The sequence below is a fragment of the Mustelus asterias genome, chromosome 17 (assembly GCF_964213995.1).
Source record: "Mustelus asterias chromosome 17, sMusAst1.hap1.1, whole genome shotgun sequence".
NCBI lineage: Eukaryota > Metazoa > Chordata > Chondrichthyes > Carcharhiniformes > Triakidae > Mustelus > Mustelus asterias.
Genome location: NC_135817.1, coordinates 53,319,090 through 53,339,922, shown reverse-complemented (window position 1 = coordinate 53,339,922; position 20,833 = coordinate 53,319,090). Strand labels below are relative to the sequence as shown.

The following is a 20,833-nucleotide window of genomic DNA, read 5'->3' as shown; positions in this document are numbered from 1 at the left end:
GATACAAGTCTTCAGAAATTTTATTCACTCCACATGCAAGGTGGAATTTTCTGCACCCCTGCCCGTGGTGGCGGAGAAGGGTCACCATCACTGGGACTTGCAGCATCTTGGAACCTGCTCCCAATAACATTCTGTTCTTGATCTTTCTAATGTTCCGAACTGTTGTTGATTGATCCAAATATTGATCAGTATAAGCCTCCTCAGACAAAAATTTCCATCTTAGTTCACTTACTGAGAAAGTAGATGAGAATAAAAAGTGCTGTTCCTGTTCTTTTTTACTCATTAAAATTGATAAAGATGGGAATTTTAATCGACCCAGGGGTTTAATTGCCCCTCAGTGGGACAAGGAGAACCTGCTGGTGGGAACGTCTACAAAATCCCGCTCGATATCAAGAAACTGCTGAAGTCACTGGATACTACAAAGGTTATGGGCACTGACGACATTCCAGAAATAGAACTAAAGAGTTGTGTTTCAAAACTAGCTGTGCCCCAAGCCAAGATGTTCCAGTGCAGCTACAACACTGACCTCTACCCAGCAATATGGAAAATTGCCCAGGTACGTGCTGCATTCAAAAAGCAATACAAATCCAATCCAGCCAATTAACGCCCCACTTGTCGATTCTCAATCATCAGGAAAGTGATGGTAGGGGTTGTCAACAGTGCTAGCAAGTGGCACTTACTTACTGATGCTCAGTTTGGATTCCAGCAGAGCCATTCAGCTCCTGACCTTTTGACAGCCTTAGTCCAAACACGAACAGAAGAGCTGAACTCCACAGGTGAGGTGAGAGTGACTCCCCTTGACATCAAGGCAGCCTTTGACCGAGTGTCACATCAAAGAGCCCTAGCAAAATGGGAGTCAATGGGAATCAGGGGAAAATTCTCTGCTGTTTGGAGTCATCCCTAGCACAAAGGATAATGGATGTGGTTGTTGGAGGTGAATTTCCTCTTCCCAGGACATCAGGCAGGAGTTCCTCAGCAGATTGTCTCGACCACTTTCAGCCACTGCATCAACGACCTTGCGTCTATCATAAGTGGGGATGTTCACTGATGATTGTACAATGTTCAGCACCATTCAAGACTCCTCAGATACTGAAGCAGTCCATGTGCAAATGCAGCAAGATCTGGCCAGCATCCAGGCTTGGTCTGGTAAGTGGCAAGTAATCTTCATACCTCAAGTGCCAGTCAATGACCATTTCCAATGAAAGAGAATGCAACCATCTCCCCTTGACATTCATTAACATTGCCAGCACTGAATCCCCCATTATCAACATCCATAGCAGATGCATGGGAACACCATCACCTGGAGGTTCCACTCCAAGTCACTCACCATCCCAACTTGGAAATATATCACCGTTCCTTCCCTGTTGCTGAGTCAAATTCCTAAAACTCCCTCTCTATCAGCACTGTGGGTGTACCTAAACCACAGGGACTGCAGCGGTTCAAGAAGGCAGTTCACCACCGCCTTCTCAAGGGCAGTTAGAGATGGGTAAACAAATGCTGGCCTAGACAGTGATACACACTCCTATGAAAGGGTTTTAAAAAAGGAGTGAGGTGGCTGCAAAGATTGCAATGCTGTGAAATAATCCAGCTATGGTCAAAGAAATAGCATGTACCATACACCCAGTGCCATAACCAATCCTGAAACAACACCGTTTCAGATCGAGTCCCTGGAGAATTTTGTTAGCAAATGTGTATCAGAAATGTGCATTTTACAGTGATCATGTGAATGCATTCTAACATAAATCTTTTGGTGATCAGTGGCAACCAGGCCATTTCAAGAATCAGAGGAAATCCATTTTAACTATGCTATTTAGGGGGAGATGGTGATGTATTGATAACATCACGGCCCAGTAATCCAGAGGCTCAGGCTAATGCTCTGGAGGCATGGATTCAAATCCCACCACAGCAGCTGGCGGAATTTAAGTAATAAAATCTGGAATTGAAAGCTGGTCTCAGTGATGGTGACCACAAAAATCCATCAGGTTCATTAATGTGCTTTTGGGAAGGAAGTCTCCCATCCTTATCTGTTCTGGTCTACGTATGACTCCAGATCCACAGCAATGTGGCTGACTCTTAACAGTCCTCTGCAAATAACCAAGCACCCCATTCAATTCAAGGACAATCAGTGATGGGCAACAAATACTGGTCCTGCCATCAGCCCCAACATCCCAGAAAAAATTATTTTTAAAGCACGTATTCAAGCCCAGATCCCAAAGACATAGGCTGGAATTTTACCGCCCTGCCCACCACGGGAATTGGAGCAGGCAAGGGCGGACCATGGAAAGGTCCATTGACCTTGGGCAGGATTTCACGGTTTCGGGATGAGTGAGGACGTAAATTCCTGCCCACTGTGCGAATTGCCACCCTTTCGACCTCCATCCTTTGTTAACTGACCTGTACATGTTGTCCCTTTACACACACACATCCCACATATGAGCCCGGTGCACGCGGAGTGTATGTAAAACAATATGTTCCGTCATGATTGTCCTGCAGTTTGGTCTTGAGAGTGCTGTATGAAAGAGGACCAAAATATTCACCATAAATATTTTCATTCAATTGAAAAATGAATTACTACCAAGGTATGCACACAACACATTCCAGAGTTTCTCTGTCTCAAAATGTAAGGTGAGCAACCAGTCTACTTGCAATATGTAACGCAGAAGACTCCTTAAGCATTAGTTCAATATTTCCAGCTGTTACTCCCACCATAAATTGCAAATACAGTAGTTCATCCAATTCTTTAATTCTTTAACATGAGTAGCATGACAGATGGCAAGTTCACGGAGGCTGAAGGGGCGACCCGATAGAGGTTTACAAAAGTGTAAGAGGCATGGATAGAAAGGATTAGTCGGAGTCTTTTTCCCAGGGTAGAAATGTCAATTACTAGGGGACATGGTTTTAAGGTAAAAGAAGGAAAGTTTAAGCAAGATGCGAGAGACAAGTCAACACAGAGGGTGGTGAGTGCCTGGAAATAACTACCAGAGAAGGTGATAGAAGCAGATACAATAGCAACGTTTAAGAGGCATCTTGACAGATACATGAATTGGCAGAGAATAGAGGGATACAGACTGCATAGAGGCAAAAGATCTTTAGTTTAGAAAGGTGTCATGTGCCAGCACAGCCTTGGTGAATTTGGATCCATGATTTTTAAAGCTTCCCACTATTGGGTAACCTTTTGGCCTGCAGGTCTGGGTCTGATCTAGAGTAATTGATAGAAGCTTGCCATGATAAATATAACCTCCATCATTATTGTGTCATGTGACTGCCAGTACAGTGGAAGACAAGTTAGTTAAATCTTGGTCTTTTCTTATCTAGCAATATCCAATTCTCATGATCTAATGAAGGAATCTTCAGAAACGTCCAGACAAAGAGCAAGGCATTTGAAGGAGACAAAAATATTGTTTATCTTCTGCTTTTAATGCTTCAGTTTGAACTACAAGACATGCCTGAACAAGAAAAATAATGATTGGAATGATAGCACCATAAAAATATATTTTAAACACCCAGTACAATAAACATAGGCAGAAGAACTAATTTTAGTACCAGGAGAATGTTTAGGAAGATTAGCGGCTATATATAAAAAAACTACTCAAAAGAATTTGAGAACAATTACATCAGGAAATATCTTTCAAGTAAACAGCTTTGACCATTTATGTAAATTGACTGTTTTCAAAGGATTCAGGAGTAGATGCATTATGAGGGATTATCTGCGACTTGCACCTTTGAGAGGCAAACTAAGATTTGTAAAGGAGCACATTTTTTAATTGTTACTGGGAAATTTTAAAAAACAGATGAATAACTGTAAAGCTCCTCTCTATAAGTTAGACTGATTATCTATGCCATATATAAATGTTGTCTTATACTTGCTCAAAGTGTGGCAGGATGTGGCAGGATCAGGAGAAAGCTGATGAATTGTTGATTCTGGCGCTTACCAACAATAGATAACAAACACATCCATACAAAATCAGAAATATCTTAGTGAAATAATGATGCGGCAAATGGTAGCTTTCGATGCAGAAGTACCTATAGTTTCAGAAAATCAGATAGAACACAAACATATTCAAAGCAGCAGAAATCCCCCTGCTTCAGAAAAAAAATCTGACAACTAAATATTTACTTCTATGAATTATTGGAAAGGTGAATTTCAAAAGAATTAGTACAGGAATTGTGCTTTATGGACAGCAATTAAATAAACTTTTGAACTTAGTTTCTAGCGCATATATGCTTTGAAGAAAAATTGGATGCTGAATAATAGAATCAGATTTACTCACTCAGATACAAGCGCTTGGCCAGAACGGGAATCAAACCCACCACCTTGGCGTGATTAGCACCACATTGTAAATAAATGAGCAAACTGGGGGTGGAATTTAATATAGGTGACAGGGATCTCTCTCGCCATGTCGTTTGGAGAACAGGTGAGAGCCCCACATGTTTCTTTCTGGGAAGGCCCCCCACCCCACCATTCATTTCCAAACTGGCACTTACTGAATAGTGGTGGGCCTTTCCCAAGTTCAAAGCCCATCCTCCCGCCTCTGCAAGAGCTGTCAGCCAACCGGAGGCCAGAACCACTTCAAAGCTCAGTAGTGCCACCAGGGGAGCATTAAATTTCACTGAAGGGGTTAACCAGCTGACCAATAGCCCCAAGCTGATCTTAAACAAAATGGTTACATTGTGTCAAACATTAGTTTACAGCACAGTTAACTTGCACAAAGTACTCACCATTCTTTATTCTTCTTGTTGAAGATGCTAACCCGAATGGATTCATCTCCTCTCCCCATCTGCTTCCCTGATTGGTCGTTACAAATCAGTACAAACACACTTGGTTGGTCTTGTCGAGCCACATGGAGGCCTGAATGTGAGCAAATTGGAACCATGTTATGCAGAACTCACTAACTTTTGTCTCTCCAAGAATAGCTCTCACAGGAAATAACACTACTGACCACTTACTTCAAAATCTCCCACACCACCTCAATATATATCTATTGCATAGAAGTCATGAATTTACTGAGGTGACTCCATGCACAAAGGAAAACAGGTTTGATTCCCATTCCCGAGCTCAGCTACATTCTCTCTCGCAGTATCTGAACATAGGTCAGGAGCAATCCAAAGCAAATCACTCCGTTTTCCACTGTCTGAATGTCGGGGCCGTTAAGAGAAAGTTGCTGATTCAACTCTCTTAGCTACAGTTGTCTACTTGATCTTGGAAACAGAATTAATCCAAAAGAAAACTTCTCGACAGCAGGACCAGAAATGGGCAAGTCTTCTGCTCTCCCATCAGGAGCCTGCTCCTACACGATTCTATTTAAAGTACCAGTGGCGTGCACAGGAGGCAGGTGTCATTACAAGGCAGGAGCATTCATGGGTGGATTCCATGTCAACCTGGGCCGGGGCCTCAAAAAGCTGCGAGTTACACACATCATATGAGTCATGAGGTTTCTGGGAAACAAGCACAGACACTCAGGACCCCTTTGTCTGTGGTTGCACAAAGGGTGAAAGCGCTTGTGACTCGAAACAAAACCGCTGGCTAATCCCAGGGAGCTCGAATGGTCACATGAGTGTGAAAGTGACCTCTTGCACTGTAGGGAAATGAGCAATGGTGGAAAACCTGATGCCCTGGACACCTGACTGTCCTCAACTGTGGAGTAGCACAGAATCACAGAGTACTGCAGTGCAGAAGAGGCCCTTCAGCCCATCGAGTCTGCACCGACGCATGAAAGGCCCTGACCTGCCCAACTAATCCCACTTGCCAGCACTTGGCCCATAGCCTTGAATGTTATGGCTTGCCAAGTACTCATCCAGGTACTTTTTAAAGGATGTGAGGCATCCCGCCTCCACCACCCTCCCGGGCAGTGCATTCCAGACCGTCACCACCCTCTGGGTAAAAACGTTTTTCCTCAAATCCCCCCTAAACCTCCCACCCCTCACTTTTAACTGTGTCCCCTCATAACTGACCCTTCAACTAAGGGGAACAGCTGCTCCTTATCCACCCTGTCCATGCCCTTCATAATCTTGAACACCTCAATCAGGTCACCCCTCAGTCTTCTCTGCTCCAGAGAAAACAACTCAAGCCTATCCAACCTCTCTTTATAACTTAAATATTCCATTCCAAGCAACATCCTGGTGAATCTCCTCTGCATCCCCTCCAGTGCGATCATGTCCTTCCTATAATGTGGTGACCAGAACTGCACACAGTACTCCAGCTGTGACCTCACCAAAGTTCTATACAACTCCATCATGACCTCCCTGCTTTTTTAATCTACACCCCGATTGATAAAGGCGAGTGTGCCGTGTGCCATTTTCACCACCCTATTAACCTGCCTTTCCGCCTTCAGAGATCTATGGACAAACATGCCAAGGTCCCTTTGTTCTTTGGAACTTCCCAGTGTCAAACCTTTCATTGTGTACTACATTGTCAAATTACTCCTTCCAAACTGCATCACCTCACACTTTTCACGGTTAAATTCCATCTGTTACTTATCTGCCCATTTGACCACCTCCTCTGTAGCTTCCTGTAACCCAAGACACTCAACTTCACTGTTAACCACCCAGCCAATCTTTGTGTTATCGGCAAGCTTACTGATCCTACCCCCCACATAGTCATCCATGTCATTTATATCAATGACAAACAATAGGGGGCCCAGCACGCATCCCTGTGGTACGCCACTGGTCACTGGCCTCCAGTCACTAAAGCAGCCGTCTGTCATCACCCTCTGTCTCCTACCGCTAAGCCAATTATGAATCCACCTTATCAGATCACCCTGTATCCCATGTGAATTCACCTCCTTAATAAGTCTCCCATGAGGGACTTTGTCAAAGGCTTTGCTGAAATCCATGTAAACTACATCAACCAAACTATCCTCATCTACACACTTAGTTACATGCTCAAAAAATTCAATCAAATGTGTTAGACATGACATCCCTCTGACAAAACCATTCTGACTATCCCCGATTAAACCTTGCCTCGCTAAATGGAGATAGATTCTCTCCTTCAGAATCTTCTCCAGTAGCTTTCCAACCACAGACGTGAGACTCACTGGTCTGTGGTTCCCTGGCTTGTCTCTATAACCTTTCGTAAATAGTGGGACCACATTAGCTATTCTCCAAGCTTCTGGCACCTCCCCGGGAGTTGGACTTTAACCTGGTGTTGTTAGACTTCTTACTGTGTTTACCCCAGTCCAACGCCGGCATCTCCACATCATGACCTCCCCGGTGGCCAGAGAGGAATTAAAAATTTGGGTCAGAGCCCCTGCAATTTGCTCCCTCGCCTCCCACAACAGCCTGGGACACAATTCATCCGGACCTGGAGATTTGTCCACTTTATGCCAGCCAATACCGTGTCACTCCCTATGATAATTTCCTCTCGAGCCTCACAGTCTCTCTCTCCGAGTTCCAAAACTACCTTCTCATGGGTGAAGACAGATGTGAAATATTTGTTTAACACTCTACCAATATCCTCAGCCTTCACCCACAAATTTTTTCCTTGGTCCTTAATTAACCCCACTCTTTCCCTGGTTATCCTCTTCCCATTGATATACTTATAGACTATCTTCAGATTTCCCCTACTTTTACCAGCCAGAGCTATCTCATGTCCCTCTTTGCTCTCCTATTTGATTTCTTAAGCTCCACCCTTCACTTTCTGTACCCCACTAATGCCTTCCCTTATAATAGTTAAAAGCCTCTCTTTTCCTTCTCAGTGTATCCGGAATGTCTCTGGTCATCCATGATTCTCCAGGTTTGTTACACCTTCCTATTGCCCTAGAGGGAACATGTTGGGCCTGTACCCTCCCCATTTCATCTTTAAAACCCCCCCGCCCCCCTCCTCAACCCCACTGCTCTTCTGTAGATTTCCCCACAAGTAATTGGAGAATTCCTTCACAATACGGAGGAGGGCAGTGGTCATCTTTATGCACTTGCATGTTGTAGTCTATAATAGACACATAGGAGTAGGCCTTTTGGCCCTTTGAGCCTGGTCCACCATTCATTTTGATCATGGCGGATCATCAAATTCAATATCCTGATTCTGTCTTGACCCCATATCCCTTGATTCCTTTAGCCCCAAGAGCTAATATCTAATTTCCTCTTGAAATCAGACAATGTGTTGACCTCAACTACTTTCTGTGGTAGTGAATTCCACAGATTCACCACTCTCTGGGTGAAGAAATTCCTCCTCACCTCAGTTCTAAAAGGTTTACTCCTTATCCTCAAACTATGACCTCTAATAGGCCACATATGTCACCCGTGGAGCGCTGTAAAGCAACTGTTATGAGAAAATTGAGGGCCATTAGAATGGGATTCCACATGGCTGCAGGTCTTGCTGCATCATCGCACATATTTCAATGATACGTTCCCAGAAACAGCTTCAGTCCTCTCTGGCATTGTCTCTGCAACATCTACGGAGTTGGTTCTTGCCCTGAGGACATGTGATGCATCAGTGCCTATCTTCTATGATGCTTTACATGGATGGCTGCATCCCGACCTCCACACTCACTGGTGCTGCCTGCTGATGGCTTTGTGACCTCTGTTGTCGACTGACAAAAGCTCTCCTTCTGCTCCTGACTTCACTCTCTGTCTGTCCTCCCTTGGATCCGTCCTCCACTCCTCCAGGTCCCAGACTCAACCCCAGTCCAGCCCACCCTTGCCGCCAGCACCCCACTCACCTGCCTTGCCCCTCCCGAGCCTCCATGCAAGCTGTCATTCTCCTGCTTACCTCGAAACCGATGTGTGTCTCTGACTTGATTTTGAAGGCAGGACTTACTTACAAGATGTTTGAATATAATAAGTATTCATGGCATGCTAATGTATTATATGGGGGAACCCACCATGAGACAATGTGAAGCCCATCCCGTGATTGCCAGGCCACTGACTTTGTTTCTGCATCGTGGGCCACCATGAGAAAAATCAACATTTCAGTTCCTCCTATCAGGTTGCCCTGCCCACCATTTTTCCCGCTCTTACGCACCCCGTTAAATATTGTTCACTTTCTCCATCCTCCCACAGCCAGCTCACATTCTGAAACAGCATTTTATTGACTTGCCCAATGTGCCAACATTCCACTCAAAGAGCACCACAAATAGTTCTCACAATGCTACCCATGCCATTGGCTGGCCGCAATTCGACAAATGGAACTACAGAGGACAAGGGGTCCTCACAAATCTTATGGGCGAGTATCCGATTTCTACTCAGTTCCAGTAAACAGCAAAATCAGAATGACAGCATTCATTATGCAAGATCTCAATCCAGCAATTAAAAGGTTTCAAGTCCCTCAGATTTAACACTTGCTAAAGAAGACGTAAATTCACAATGTTTAAGGAATAATAATGATGGGAGGTAACTATGGCAACCAGATATCAGACATCACTATCTAACATTACTATCTCCACCAGGAACATGCAAAGTTCTGCTTTTCTGTCCCACTTGTTAGCATTGGTGAGATTCACACAAAGTTTACAGCTGAAATGACTTTGCACTTCTCGTTCTTTAGAGCTGTGGCGTACCACATATGTATCTCACCCATACACGTTCTTGATGTGAATCCCCTGTCAATTCTGAATCTCTTGAATACCTTAGTGCCTCAAAATTTATCAACCTCAGTTTTAATGTACTCAATGACTGAACATCCAGAGCCTTGTGAGGTGCAGAATTCTGAAAGTACAGTGCGCTCGAGTGAAAGAAATTTGCTTCATGTGTACACCTCCCGGTGCCCCCTATTATTTACTGGGTGGCACAGTGGTTAGCACTGCTCCCTCACAGTGCCAGGGACTCGGGTGGAATTCCCAGCTTGGGTCACTGCCTGTGTGGAGTTTGCACGTTCTCCCCGTGTCTGTGTGGGTTTCCTCTGGGTGCTCTGGTTCCCTCCCACAGTCCAAAGATGTGTGGGTTAGGTGGATTGGCCACAGTAAATTGCTGCTTAGTGTCAGGGGAACTAGCTAGGGTAAATGCATGGAGTTATGGGGATAGGGCCTGGGTGGGATTGTGGTTGGTGAAGACTCGATGGGCCAAATGGCCTGCACTATATTTTGGGCGGTGTGGTGGCACGGTGGTTAATACTGCTGCCTCACAGCACCAGGGACCCGGGTTCAATTCTGGCCTCTGGTCATTGTCTGTGTGGAGTTTGCACGTTCTCCCCGTGTCTGCGTGGGTTTCCTCTGGGTGTTCCCGTTTCCTGCCACAGTCCAAAGATGTGCGGGTTAGGTTGATTGGCCATGCTAAATTGACTCTAGTGTCAGGGGCATAAGCAGAGTAAATATGTGGGGTTACGGGAATAGGGCCTGGATTGTGGTTGCTGCAGACTTGATGGGCTGAATGGCCTCCTTCTGCACTGTAGGTGCTCTAAAAGCTAGAATGATCACAGTAGGTGCCCCTACACATGATGGACTGCAGCAGTTCAAGGCTGGAATGATTTACCACCCCTTTTCAAGGGCAATAGGGATGGGCAATAAATGCCTGGCCTAGCGAGCAGCAGCCACATCCAGTGATCAAAGGAAAGAAAAAGTAGGAGTAGGTCATCTGGTCCCTTGAGTCTGCTCTGTAAGTCAATAAGATCCTGTATGATATAGAACATAGAACATAGAACATTACAGCGCAGAACAGGCCCTTCGGCCCACGATGTTGCACCGACCAGTTAAAAAAAAACTGTGACCCTCCAACCTAAACCAATTTCTTTTCGTCCATGAACCTATCTACGGATCTCTTAAACGCCCCCAAACTAGGCGCATTTACTACTGATGCTGGCAGGGCATTCCAATCCCTCACCACCCTCTGGGTAAAGAACCTACCCCTGACATCGGTTCTATAACTACCCCCCCTCAATTTAAAGCCATGCCCCCTCGTGCTGGATTTCTCCATCAGAGGAAAAAGGCTATCACTATCCACCCTATCTAAACCTCTAATCATCTTATATGTTTCAATAAGATCCCCTCTTAGCCGCCGCCTTTCCAGCGAAAACAATCCCAAATCCCTCAGCCTCTCCTCATAGGATCTCCCCTCCATACCAGGCAACATCCTGGTAAACCTCCTCTGCACCCTCTCCAAAGCCTCCACATCCTTCCTGTAATGTGGGGACCAGAACTGCACACAGTACTCCAAGTGCGGCCGCACCAGAGTTGTGTACAGTTGCAACATAACGCTACGACTCCTAAATTCAATCCCCCTACCAATAAACGCCAAGACACCATATGCCTTCTTAACAACCTTATCTACTTGATTCCCAACTTTCAGGGATCTATGCACACATACACCTAGATCCCTCTGCTCCTCCACACTATTCAAAGTCCTCCCGTTAGCCCTATACTCAACACATCTGTTATTCCTACCAAAGTGAATTACCTCACACTTCTCCGCATTAAACTCCATCCGCCACCTCTCGGCCCAACTTTGCAACCTGTCTAAGTCTTCCTGCAAACTACGACACCCTTCCTCACTGTCTACCACACCACCGACTTTGGTGTCATCAGCAAATTTGCTAATCCACCCAACTATACCCTCATCCAGATCATTAATAAATATTACAAACAGCAGTGGCCCCAAAACAGATCCTTGAGGTACACCACTTGTAACCGCACTCCATGATGAATATTTACTATCAACCACCACCCTCTGTTTCCTATCCGCTAGCCAATTCCTGATCCAATTTCCTAGATCACCCCCAATCCCATACATCTGCATTTTCTGCAGAAGCCTACCATGGTGAACCTTATCAAACGCCTTACTAAAATCCATATATACCACGTCCACTGCCTTGCCCCCATCCACCTCCTTGGTCACTTTCTCAAAAAACTCAATAAGGTTAGTAAGGCACGACCTACCTGCCACAAAACCATGCTGACTATCACCTATCAATTCATTACTCTCCAAATAACTATAAATCCTATCCCTTATAATTTTTTCCAACATCTTGCCGACAACAGAAGTGAGACTCACCGGTCTATAATTCCCGGGGAAGTCTCTGTTCCCCTTCTTAAACAATGGGACAACATTCGCTAACCTCCAATCTTCTGGTACTATACCAGAGGCCAACGACGACCTGAAGATCAGAGCCAGAGGCTCTGCAATCACTTCTCTTGCCTCCCAGAGAATCCTTGGATAAATCCCATCCGGACCAGGGGATATGACATGGCCTTAACTCTACTTTCCTGCCCATTGCCCATAACCCTTGACTCCCTTGTCAATCAAAAATCTATCCAACTCAGCTTTGAATAAATAAATGACCCAGCTTCCATTGCTCTCTGGGGGAGAGAATTCCAAATGCTACCGACCATGTGAAATTCCTCCTCATCTCAGCCTTAAATGGTTGACCCCTTATTTTGAAACTGTGGCACCTGTGTTAACTTTTACTAATTAAAATACCTAAATATGACAAAGTATAATTCTTAACAACTAGCTATCTCTATTGTTCCAACTTAGCAGTCCACAGATGTGAATCATTTCTTTCGAACCAGTTAGCACAGAAACCAAAGATGCTTATGTAGGTACTAGATTTCCAGCCTTCTGATACTTCTGGAGAGTGATCCAGACAGACACCCATCTTCTAATTCTCATGCAGCAACTTCCAGAAAAACTCCAAACAGTATAATCTCAGAGAAAAAGGCTTATTCCTTGGCAGATCCCAATCTCCACATCAGACAGAGCAATAGATACAGAGAAAGCAACCTCTCTCTAAAAACCCCAAAAAGCAGACTGCCGGGAGTTTTCAGTGAAAGCCGAGCTGCACCCAGTCATATGACCTTATTTGTCAATCAACCTTATCAATCTCCACACTGAAATATCCCAGGGGAAAACACAAACCGGAACCTGACATTAATTCAGATCAACACTGCATCAATTATGTTGCTGCAATAACAACACTGTGCTGCTGGATCCAGACAAAACGTCTCCGTTAACAAAAACAAACTGCTGCAACAGATCCTGCACAAATACATTTCTTAAAGGCACTGTATCGTCACAGCTGGTTCGAGATTCCCCCATGAAGGGCACATCCTCTCAGTATGTCAAGCCCCCTCAGAATCATATATATTTTCTCATGATCACCTTTCTTGCTTCCAAACTCCAATGTAGGCCCAACCTGCTCAATCTTTTCCACAGAAGACAACCTCTTTACCCCGGGAATCTTCCCTGCACTGTCTCCAATGTAAGTATATTCCTCCTCAAGCAAGATAACCAAAATTGCACACAGTATTCTAGGTGTGGCCTCACCGATGTCCTGTGCAGCAAACATCCCTATTTTCATAGTCCATTCCTCCCCTTGCGACAAAAGGCAACATCCCATTTGCCTTCCCACTTGCTATACCTGCATGCTGACTTTGTGTGATTCCTGTACAACAGTATTTTGCAGTCTCTATTAATACTAAATGGCCAAAAATTTATTCTGTGATTGTAACCCCATGTTGTAGACTCCCCGGGCAAGGAAACATTCTCCTAGCAGCTACCCTGTCATGCCCTCTCCTTTAAGAATTGAATATGCTAAATTGAGATTGCTCCTCATTCTTCTAAACTGCTGCGAATAAAGGGCCAGTCAACTCTGTCTTTTCTCATAGCATAATCCCCAAAGTCCAGGAATACTTCTAGTGAACCTGTGATTCACTCCCTCCAAGTCAAGTATGTCCATACTTAAGTAAGGGTCCAAAACAGTGCGAGGTACTCCAGACGTGGTCTCACCAAAGCCCTAGATAATTGTAATAAAATGTATTTATTCTTATAGTTGAATTCCTTGGTAATGAAGTCTTATATGCTATTTGTTTTCCCAATTACTTGCTGTATCAGCTTGTCCATTTTGTGATTCATGCACAAGTCGGACAAAACATATCAACCTAGGCTGTCAGTCACTCTTACCTCCCATCTATGTTGAAGGAAAGATTCCAGAACATGTTGAGCACTTTCCATACCTTAGCAGCCACTTATCTCTAAATTGACATGGAGATTCAACATTGAATCAGCAGTGCTGGCTCAGCCTCCTATACACTGATGGGTTGACAACAAAAATCTCCACAAGTTGATTAAAGCCCTAGTGTGCAGAGCAGTTGTCCTCAGCACACTCCTATATTGCAGCGAGACCTGGACTCTGCATCAGCCTCGCGTAAGAGCATTCGAGAAATTCCATCAGCAATGCCTTTGCTGCATCCTCCAGATTCAATGGGAGGACCATTGAACAAACATTAGTGCCCTCCTGGAAGCCAGCTTCAAGAACATTCGGACAAAACTCCTTGATGGACTACACACTTGTGTGTCGGATGGTGGAAAATCTCCCCTGCTGGAGCCTGTTTTCTTAACTCTCAAATGAATTGAGGACAAAGGAAAATGCTTCAAATATAATCAGTGGGCAGCAGCATTGACATTAATGACTGGGAGGAATGTCCTACCATTCATTCAAAATGGCGATGGCTTGTCCATCAAGCTGCATCATTCTTTAGAGTCCAAACTGCTAAATTATAATGAGCATCGGCAGAAAAGGGAAGAAAATGAAGCAAATCCTGCACTTTGGATCCGACTACCTCATGGGACATCCTATCTCATGTTCCCAAAGATCAGTGGGTCAGGAATTGGACTGCTCAAGCACCAAAAGACCTCTGGATTGACGTCATCCTCGAATCTGTTTTTACCCAGATATAGTTTGTTTTGTTCAAATTTAAAGAACCTGGCTTCAAACTAAACTAAACCACTGTCAAAGTCAAGATAAAATTCCACAAAAGTATGATCATTCTTCTTCAAAGGTTCCTTTACCAGAAGGTTATTGATTAACACTGTCTCGTTGCACAATGCTAGATCCCCTTTTTGGTTGCTGACACGTTGATCATGAATCTATCCTGAATGCATTCCGTGAACTCATCCTCACACTATTACTGCAAATTCAGTTTGCCCAATCTGTATGATAATTGAAGACACCCATGATTCCTTTATTAATCTTGTGTAACATGTACTTCTAATTACCTGAGTTCTGTCATCACAATGATTTTTTGGTCGCCTCGAAGCTATTTTCTGCCCCTTGTTTCTTAGTTTCACCAAACTGACTGCATTCCTCGATTGGCTGAGCTAGGATTCTTTTCCACTACTGTATTTATTCTAGCATTTCTTGCAATGCTTCACAAGTTTTTCTCACTGTGGGCACATTTCAAGGACTGAAAATCACCGTGACCTCTCAGTGGGAGCTGAGAGAGTAGCTGGGTGGTCGGGAGAGAAGAGTGTTTTACCTTCAGGAATTTTTTAAAAACTACCTTTTTTGGGAGGAGGAATCAAGCCTTCAACATCAGTCATTTAGGTTACACCCAAAACTTATTATTAAACATGAGGTTTTAAAGGGTCCTCACAGATGTTACTGTTCAGTCAGAACTCCACAGCTGCCATTGCTGGCTCAGAGCACTAGCTCCCAGAGTCCAGTCTCGCAAACCCCTAGTTAAGAGAGCTCCGCTTCATTGTAAGAGCTGCCCCTTCATTGTAAGAGCTGCCCCCCCCCCCCCCCCCCCCCCACCTTTTCCAACTGGTCTAACCCTGCTAAAAATCAAATATCCCCAGTATGTTTATTTCCCAACCTCGGTCACTCTGCAACCATAGGCTGGATTTAACTTGCCACCCCTTTCCACCAGCATTGTGGCCACCATCAATGCCTCATTTCCTTATCACAGGCCTTCCCATTGCTCATTTACTAGATTGCCCAATTACTGATCCTCACCGCATATTTGACATTCCCCTTTCACTACCGTGATCTTATGCTGCCACTTGTACCATGATCTCCGATCCTCACATTGCCACCAAATCCATGGAAGATGCACAGTAATCCAAAACTTTAAAATAAATGCAACACTCGAAAAGTTGTGTCAATCTTTCTTACTTACCTTCACCCTGAAGGATACACTTGCTGGGATCAACTGCCTTTGTGACAATGATTCCGAACACCTCAAATCCATCGCATTGTCCTGCTCGCTCCTGTGGCTGGAACTGTATTCCATCATCCTCCCCAGGGTGAGTACTGTAACCAATCTTATTCAGCTCTTTCAACCGGTTGACCACCACACATTTGGTTAGTAGGATTTCCACATGAGTGCCACTGGTCAGCAAATGCTCTGTGAAATCCACTCCATTCCTCATGTCTGCCAGAATCTGTTCCAACTGGATCTGTTGCAGATTCAAAGAGTTCTCCCTCTGGACTCTCAGCTCCTCCAATTCATTCAGAAGTCTGTTCCGATGTTTTTCCAACGCCCTGATATAATCGTCTGTAAAGTTATTAACCTCTTCGGTCATCATTCTCAGTCGCTCCTGTAGCAGCTGCCTAGCATTGGCAATCTTTTGCAAAGTTTCCTGAAGAGCACCGATATGTGGCTGGGTTTGCTTCAGAAGCTCCCTGATGAAGCTGCCATGCTTGCTAATGACACTAGCAATAAAGTCACAGTTGTGGCCACGATGATCCACCATACAACAATCCCGGCAGACCAGACAATCACATGTCTCACAAAACATCCTCAGCTCCTCCGTGGGATGAGCAGAGCATATGATGGGCCGAACGAGTCTCTCATTTCCACCTTGGAGGTCCTTCAGGGCCACTGTGTTGTGAGAAGCAGTCAACTTCTGCCTCCTACAGGAAGGATTAGTTTTACAGCTTAAATATTATGATCACCAAAATGTATGATTAGATAGATTTAACTGCAATGTGATCAATCATAGAATTCCTACAGTGCAGAAAGAGGCCATTCAGCCCATTGAGCCTGCACTGACAACAATCCCACCCAGGCCTTATCCCTGTAAATGCATGTATTTACCCTGCTAATCTCCCTGACACTAAAGGGCAATTTACCACGCCCAATCAACCTAATCTGCACATCTTTGGAGTATGGGAAGAAACCAGAGCACCCAAAGGAAACCCACGCAGACACAGGGAGAATGTGCAAAGTCCACACAGTCACCCGAGACCAGAACTGAATCCAGATCCCTGGCACTGTGAGGCAGCAGTGCTAACCACTGTGCCACCGTGTCTCATATTACATAATTGTCACAAAGATATATTCAATTGAGAAAGACTCCATGGAGGAGAATGAAACATCCCTGGCTAACTAAGGAAGTGGTGGATGATATCAAATTGAGAAAAATCTATACAATGCTGAGAAGATTAGCGATAGCCCAGAGAACTGGGAAAATTTTACACACCAACAAAGAATGACAATATAAACGATAAAGAGGTCAAAAAAAATGAGTGAATGAGCAAGAAATATAAAAATAGACAGTAAGAGCAGCTGTACGTATATAAAAAGGAAGAGTACCTAAGTTAAATGTTGGTCTGTTAGAGGATGAGATGGGAAATTAGTGATGGAAAACAAGGAAAGGGTCAAAATTTGTGCCAAATATTTTATATGTCTTCCTCGTAGAAGAAAATTAAAAGCATCTCAAAATAGTAGAAAACCAGGAGACAAATAGGTGGGAGAAATGTATCGCAACTACTGGAGGAAGAAAAGGGGGAAACTAATGGTGCTAAAGACTGATAAATCTCCTCCACCTGAGGGCCTGAATCCTGCGGTCTTGAGAGAAGTGGCTACAGGATAGTAGATGCATTGGTTGTAACTTTCCAAAATTCCCTAGATTCTGGAATGGTTCCAGGGAATTGGAAAGCTGCAAATATAAAGTCCCTATTCAGCAAAGGAGGGAGATAGGAAGCTGGTTAGCCTAACGTACGTTAGTGGCAAAATGCTGGAAATAGCAGCAAGATATTTAGAAAATCATAACACAATCAAGCAAATTCAACATGGCTTTATGAAAGGGAAACTGTGTCCGACAAATATATTAGAGATGTTTGAGGATGAAACGTGCAGGGTGGATAGAGGGGATATCAATAAATGTATTTAAATTTCAACAAGGTATTGGATAAGGTGCCACATCAAAGGTTGCTGGACAAATAAGAGCTCATGAATGTTGAGTGTAATATGTTAGCATGGATAAAGAATTGGCTAACTAACAGAAAAGAAAGCAGTCCAGATAAATGGGTCATTTTCAGCTTGGCAAACTGTAACTTCTGGAGGACCACAAGTGTGGGAGCCTCAAATATATACAATCTATATAATGACATGGATGAATAGACTGAGTGTATTGTAGCCAAATTTTCTGACAAAGGGATGAAGATAGATTACATATGCGGCAGAATTTTGCTAGGGGGGAGAAATTTGAGATTATCCACTTTAGTAGAAAGAAAAGCAAAGCAGAACATTATTCATATGGAAAGAGACTGCAGAATGTTATGATACAGAGGGATCTGGGTGTCCTTGTACATGAAACACAAAATGTCAGCATGCAGGTACAGCATCATGTAAAAACAATGCCAGTTTCCATATGTACATTGATGACACCCAGGACTACATTCCCACCACCTCGCTTGGCCCCTGTTGCACTGTCAGATCCGTGTCTAGTGGTAGTTGAGAGGAAATGTTCTCCAACTAAATATTGGAAAGGTCAAAATCATTGTCTTTAGTCTCTGCCACTAACTCCACTCTCTCACGCTTAACTCCATCCTTCACCCAGGCAACTGTCCTACACTAAACTAGACCGTACACAGTCTTGGTGTGACACGTGACCCCAAGATGAGCTTCTGACTACATATTTGCACCATCACTTAGACCGCCGATTTCAACTTCCACAACATCATCCTACTCCATCCCTGCTCCAGCTCTGATACTGAAACTGTCATCCATGACTTTGTTACCATGAGGTTTCAATATTCTGTCTCACCCTGGCTGCTCCATAGACATGAGCTCATCCAAAATTCTGCTTCCCATGTTCTAACGTCCCATTCACCGATCACCCGCTGCTTGCTGACCTACATTGGCTCAGGTTAAACCCCTCTTTTAAAATTTGCATTCTTGTGTTCAAACCCCTCCATGGCTTTGTCCCCTCTTTACCTCTGTCATCTCCTCCAGACCCACAACCCTCTGAGATATCTGTGCTGCTCTAATTCAGTCCTCTTGAACATCCCCAGTTTTAATTGCTCCACAGTTGATTGATGGTTAGGTGCATCGTCCATGCTAAATTCTCCCTCAGTGTACCTGAACAGAGTGTGGCAACTATGGAATTTTCACAGTAACTACATTGAAGTGTTAATGTAAGCTTTACTTGTGACTAATAAATAAACTTTAACTTTAAACTTTAACTGTGAATTGAGCTGCCTGAACCAAAACGTTGAAATTCCCTCCCTAAACCTCTCTCCTTCACCTTCTTTCTTTAAGGAACTCTTTAAAATCTACTCGTGTGGCCAAGGTTTAGATTATCTGTCCCATTATCTGCTTTTGTGACTGGGTTTAAACTTTGTTTTATAATGCCCAATGTGAAACACCTTGGGACACTTTATTACATTAAATGTCATATACATACACACACAGTTGATCTTTTAACAAGTGAAATCTCTATCGATAGTACAGTTCACTAGAATTATTGCTCTGTGCAATGAACAAAGTTTTGAGATTGCAGCAAAATCGCAATGACCCGAGATCTTACCTGTGCGCTTTTGAACAGAAGTCACAGAGATTTGTTGAGCAGATGTGACACCTTCTTTCAGCATTTCCATCGTTACAAAGATCACAGACTATCCTGCAGTCGGATCTCTTCAGATTCTCCAGCAGAACTTCATTGAGAATCAGGTGATTACTGGTCAGGCCTCGCAGACCAGCAGCGGGGACCTGCACCTCATAATCACAGACTGGACACAGGATGCAGGCCCCAGGTTCAGTGCAGTCTAGTGATCCCCCGGATCCAGACTCACCTTCCCCCTGTGTCCTGGGAACGGAGAACTGCTCCAAGCCTCTCACACAGTCCAGGCAGAACGTATGGAGGCAAGGTAAGATCTTGGGATCGGTGTAAACGTCTTTACAGCTCAAGCATTTTGTTCTACAGCTCCTTGGAGGTTCTGAACTTGTCGAGCATGGTGCAAAAAACTTTCCCTGACTCTCCGACATTTTTGGACAACACACACTAAATCTAATTCAGTTTCCTAAATCCCAAATATATTAAAGATCTTAACATCCAAAAAAATCAAGCATCCTAATTGGTTGATATCAATAGTTAAATAAGATTTTAAATCTGAATTTTAAATACTTTTGATTTATGCTACAGCTGTCTATTGATCTACAGGGTAGAGAATATGTATTTCATATTTTAAATCCCTCCACTCTTTTTCTCTACAACATCAAGGCAAATTCCTAATAAAGACGATTAAAAATTCAAGTCATGTCGCCAGCCGCAGCGTGTTAATTCACACTAGTACTTTTAATTAATTCGTATAAATTGTCAAACGATCAAAGCTGTTAAGTTTCCAACTACTTTGTGATTAATCGTTTAATTTACAGGCATTTTTCAATATTATAATGTAGGCCACCAACTATATAGTATCAAACTACACCGTTCGAACGTCTTCCTACTAAATATAAGTCAAACTTTTTCTAGTCTCAAGCCCCAACGCATTCCCCGTTCTTTACTCAACTAGAACTCCGACAACTTTCCGCAACTTTGTTTCTCTATACTTTCCCTGTTGTTTAAATCCTCATTGTGCAAAGTCAAGTTCTGCTACAGTCACATAACAACGAACTGTTAAATTAGTCCAGATTAAAATTTCCAAAGGGAAGAGATTTCCAACAAAAACCTGAAAACCTTTCTCCCAAATTCGTCACTTTCAAACATTCCCTAACTTTTCTTGTGATTGACAGCCAGGCAAACTAACCAGCGGGGTCTGCACACCCACTCACCCACCAATCGAAAACAGGGAGGCTGGATTAACCAAAGATCAGGATTTTTTCCCTGGGACGAGAGGTTGTAAAAGCTTCCAGCAGTGGTGACTGAGCGCTGCTGCCAATGCTGGTTTGGAGGGCGAGTG

The 20,833-nt window shown here is 43.8% G+C and overlaps 1 protein-coding gene across 1 annotated transcript in view; it reads right to left on the bottom strand.

The window, feature by feature from the left end:
- Window positions 1–20,151, bottom strand: part of trim45 (tripartite motif containing 45) — a 30,526-nt gene extending 10,375 nt beyond the window's left edge. Inside the window, exons 1-4 of the mRNA XM_078232664.1 lie at window positions 19,462–20,151; window positions 15,825–16,561; window positions 4,720–4,849; window positions 2,395–2,509 (exon numbers count right to left, since the gene is read on the bottom strand). Coding sequence (XP_078088790.1) covers window positions 2,395–2,509; window positions 4,720–4,849; window positions 15,825–16,561; window positions 19,462–19,919 — 1,440 coding nt within the window. The 5' untranslated portion in view covers window positions 19,920–20,151. The remainder of the gene's footprint in view (window positions 1–2,394; window positions 2,510–4,719; window positions 4,850–15,824; window positions 16,562–19,461) is intronic.
- Window positions 20,152–20,833: the final 682 nt, after the last annotated feature.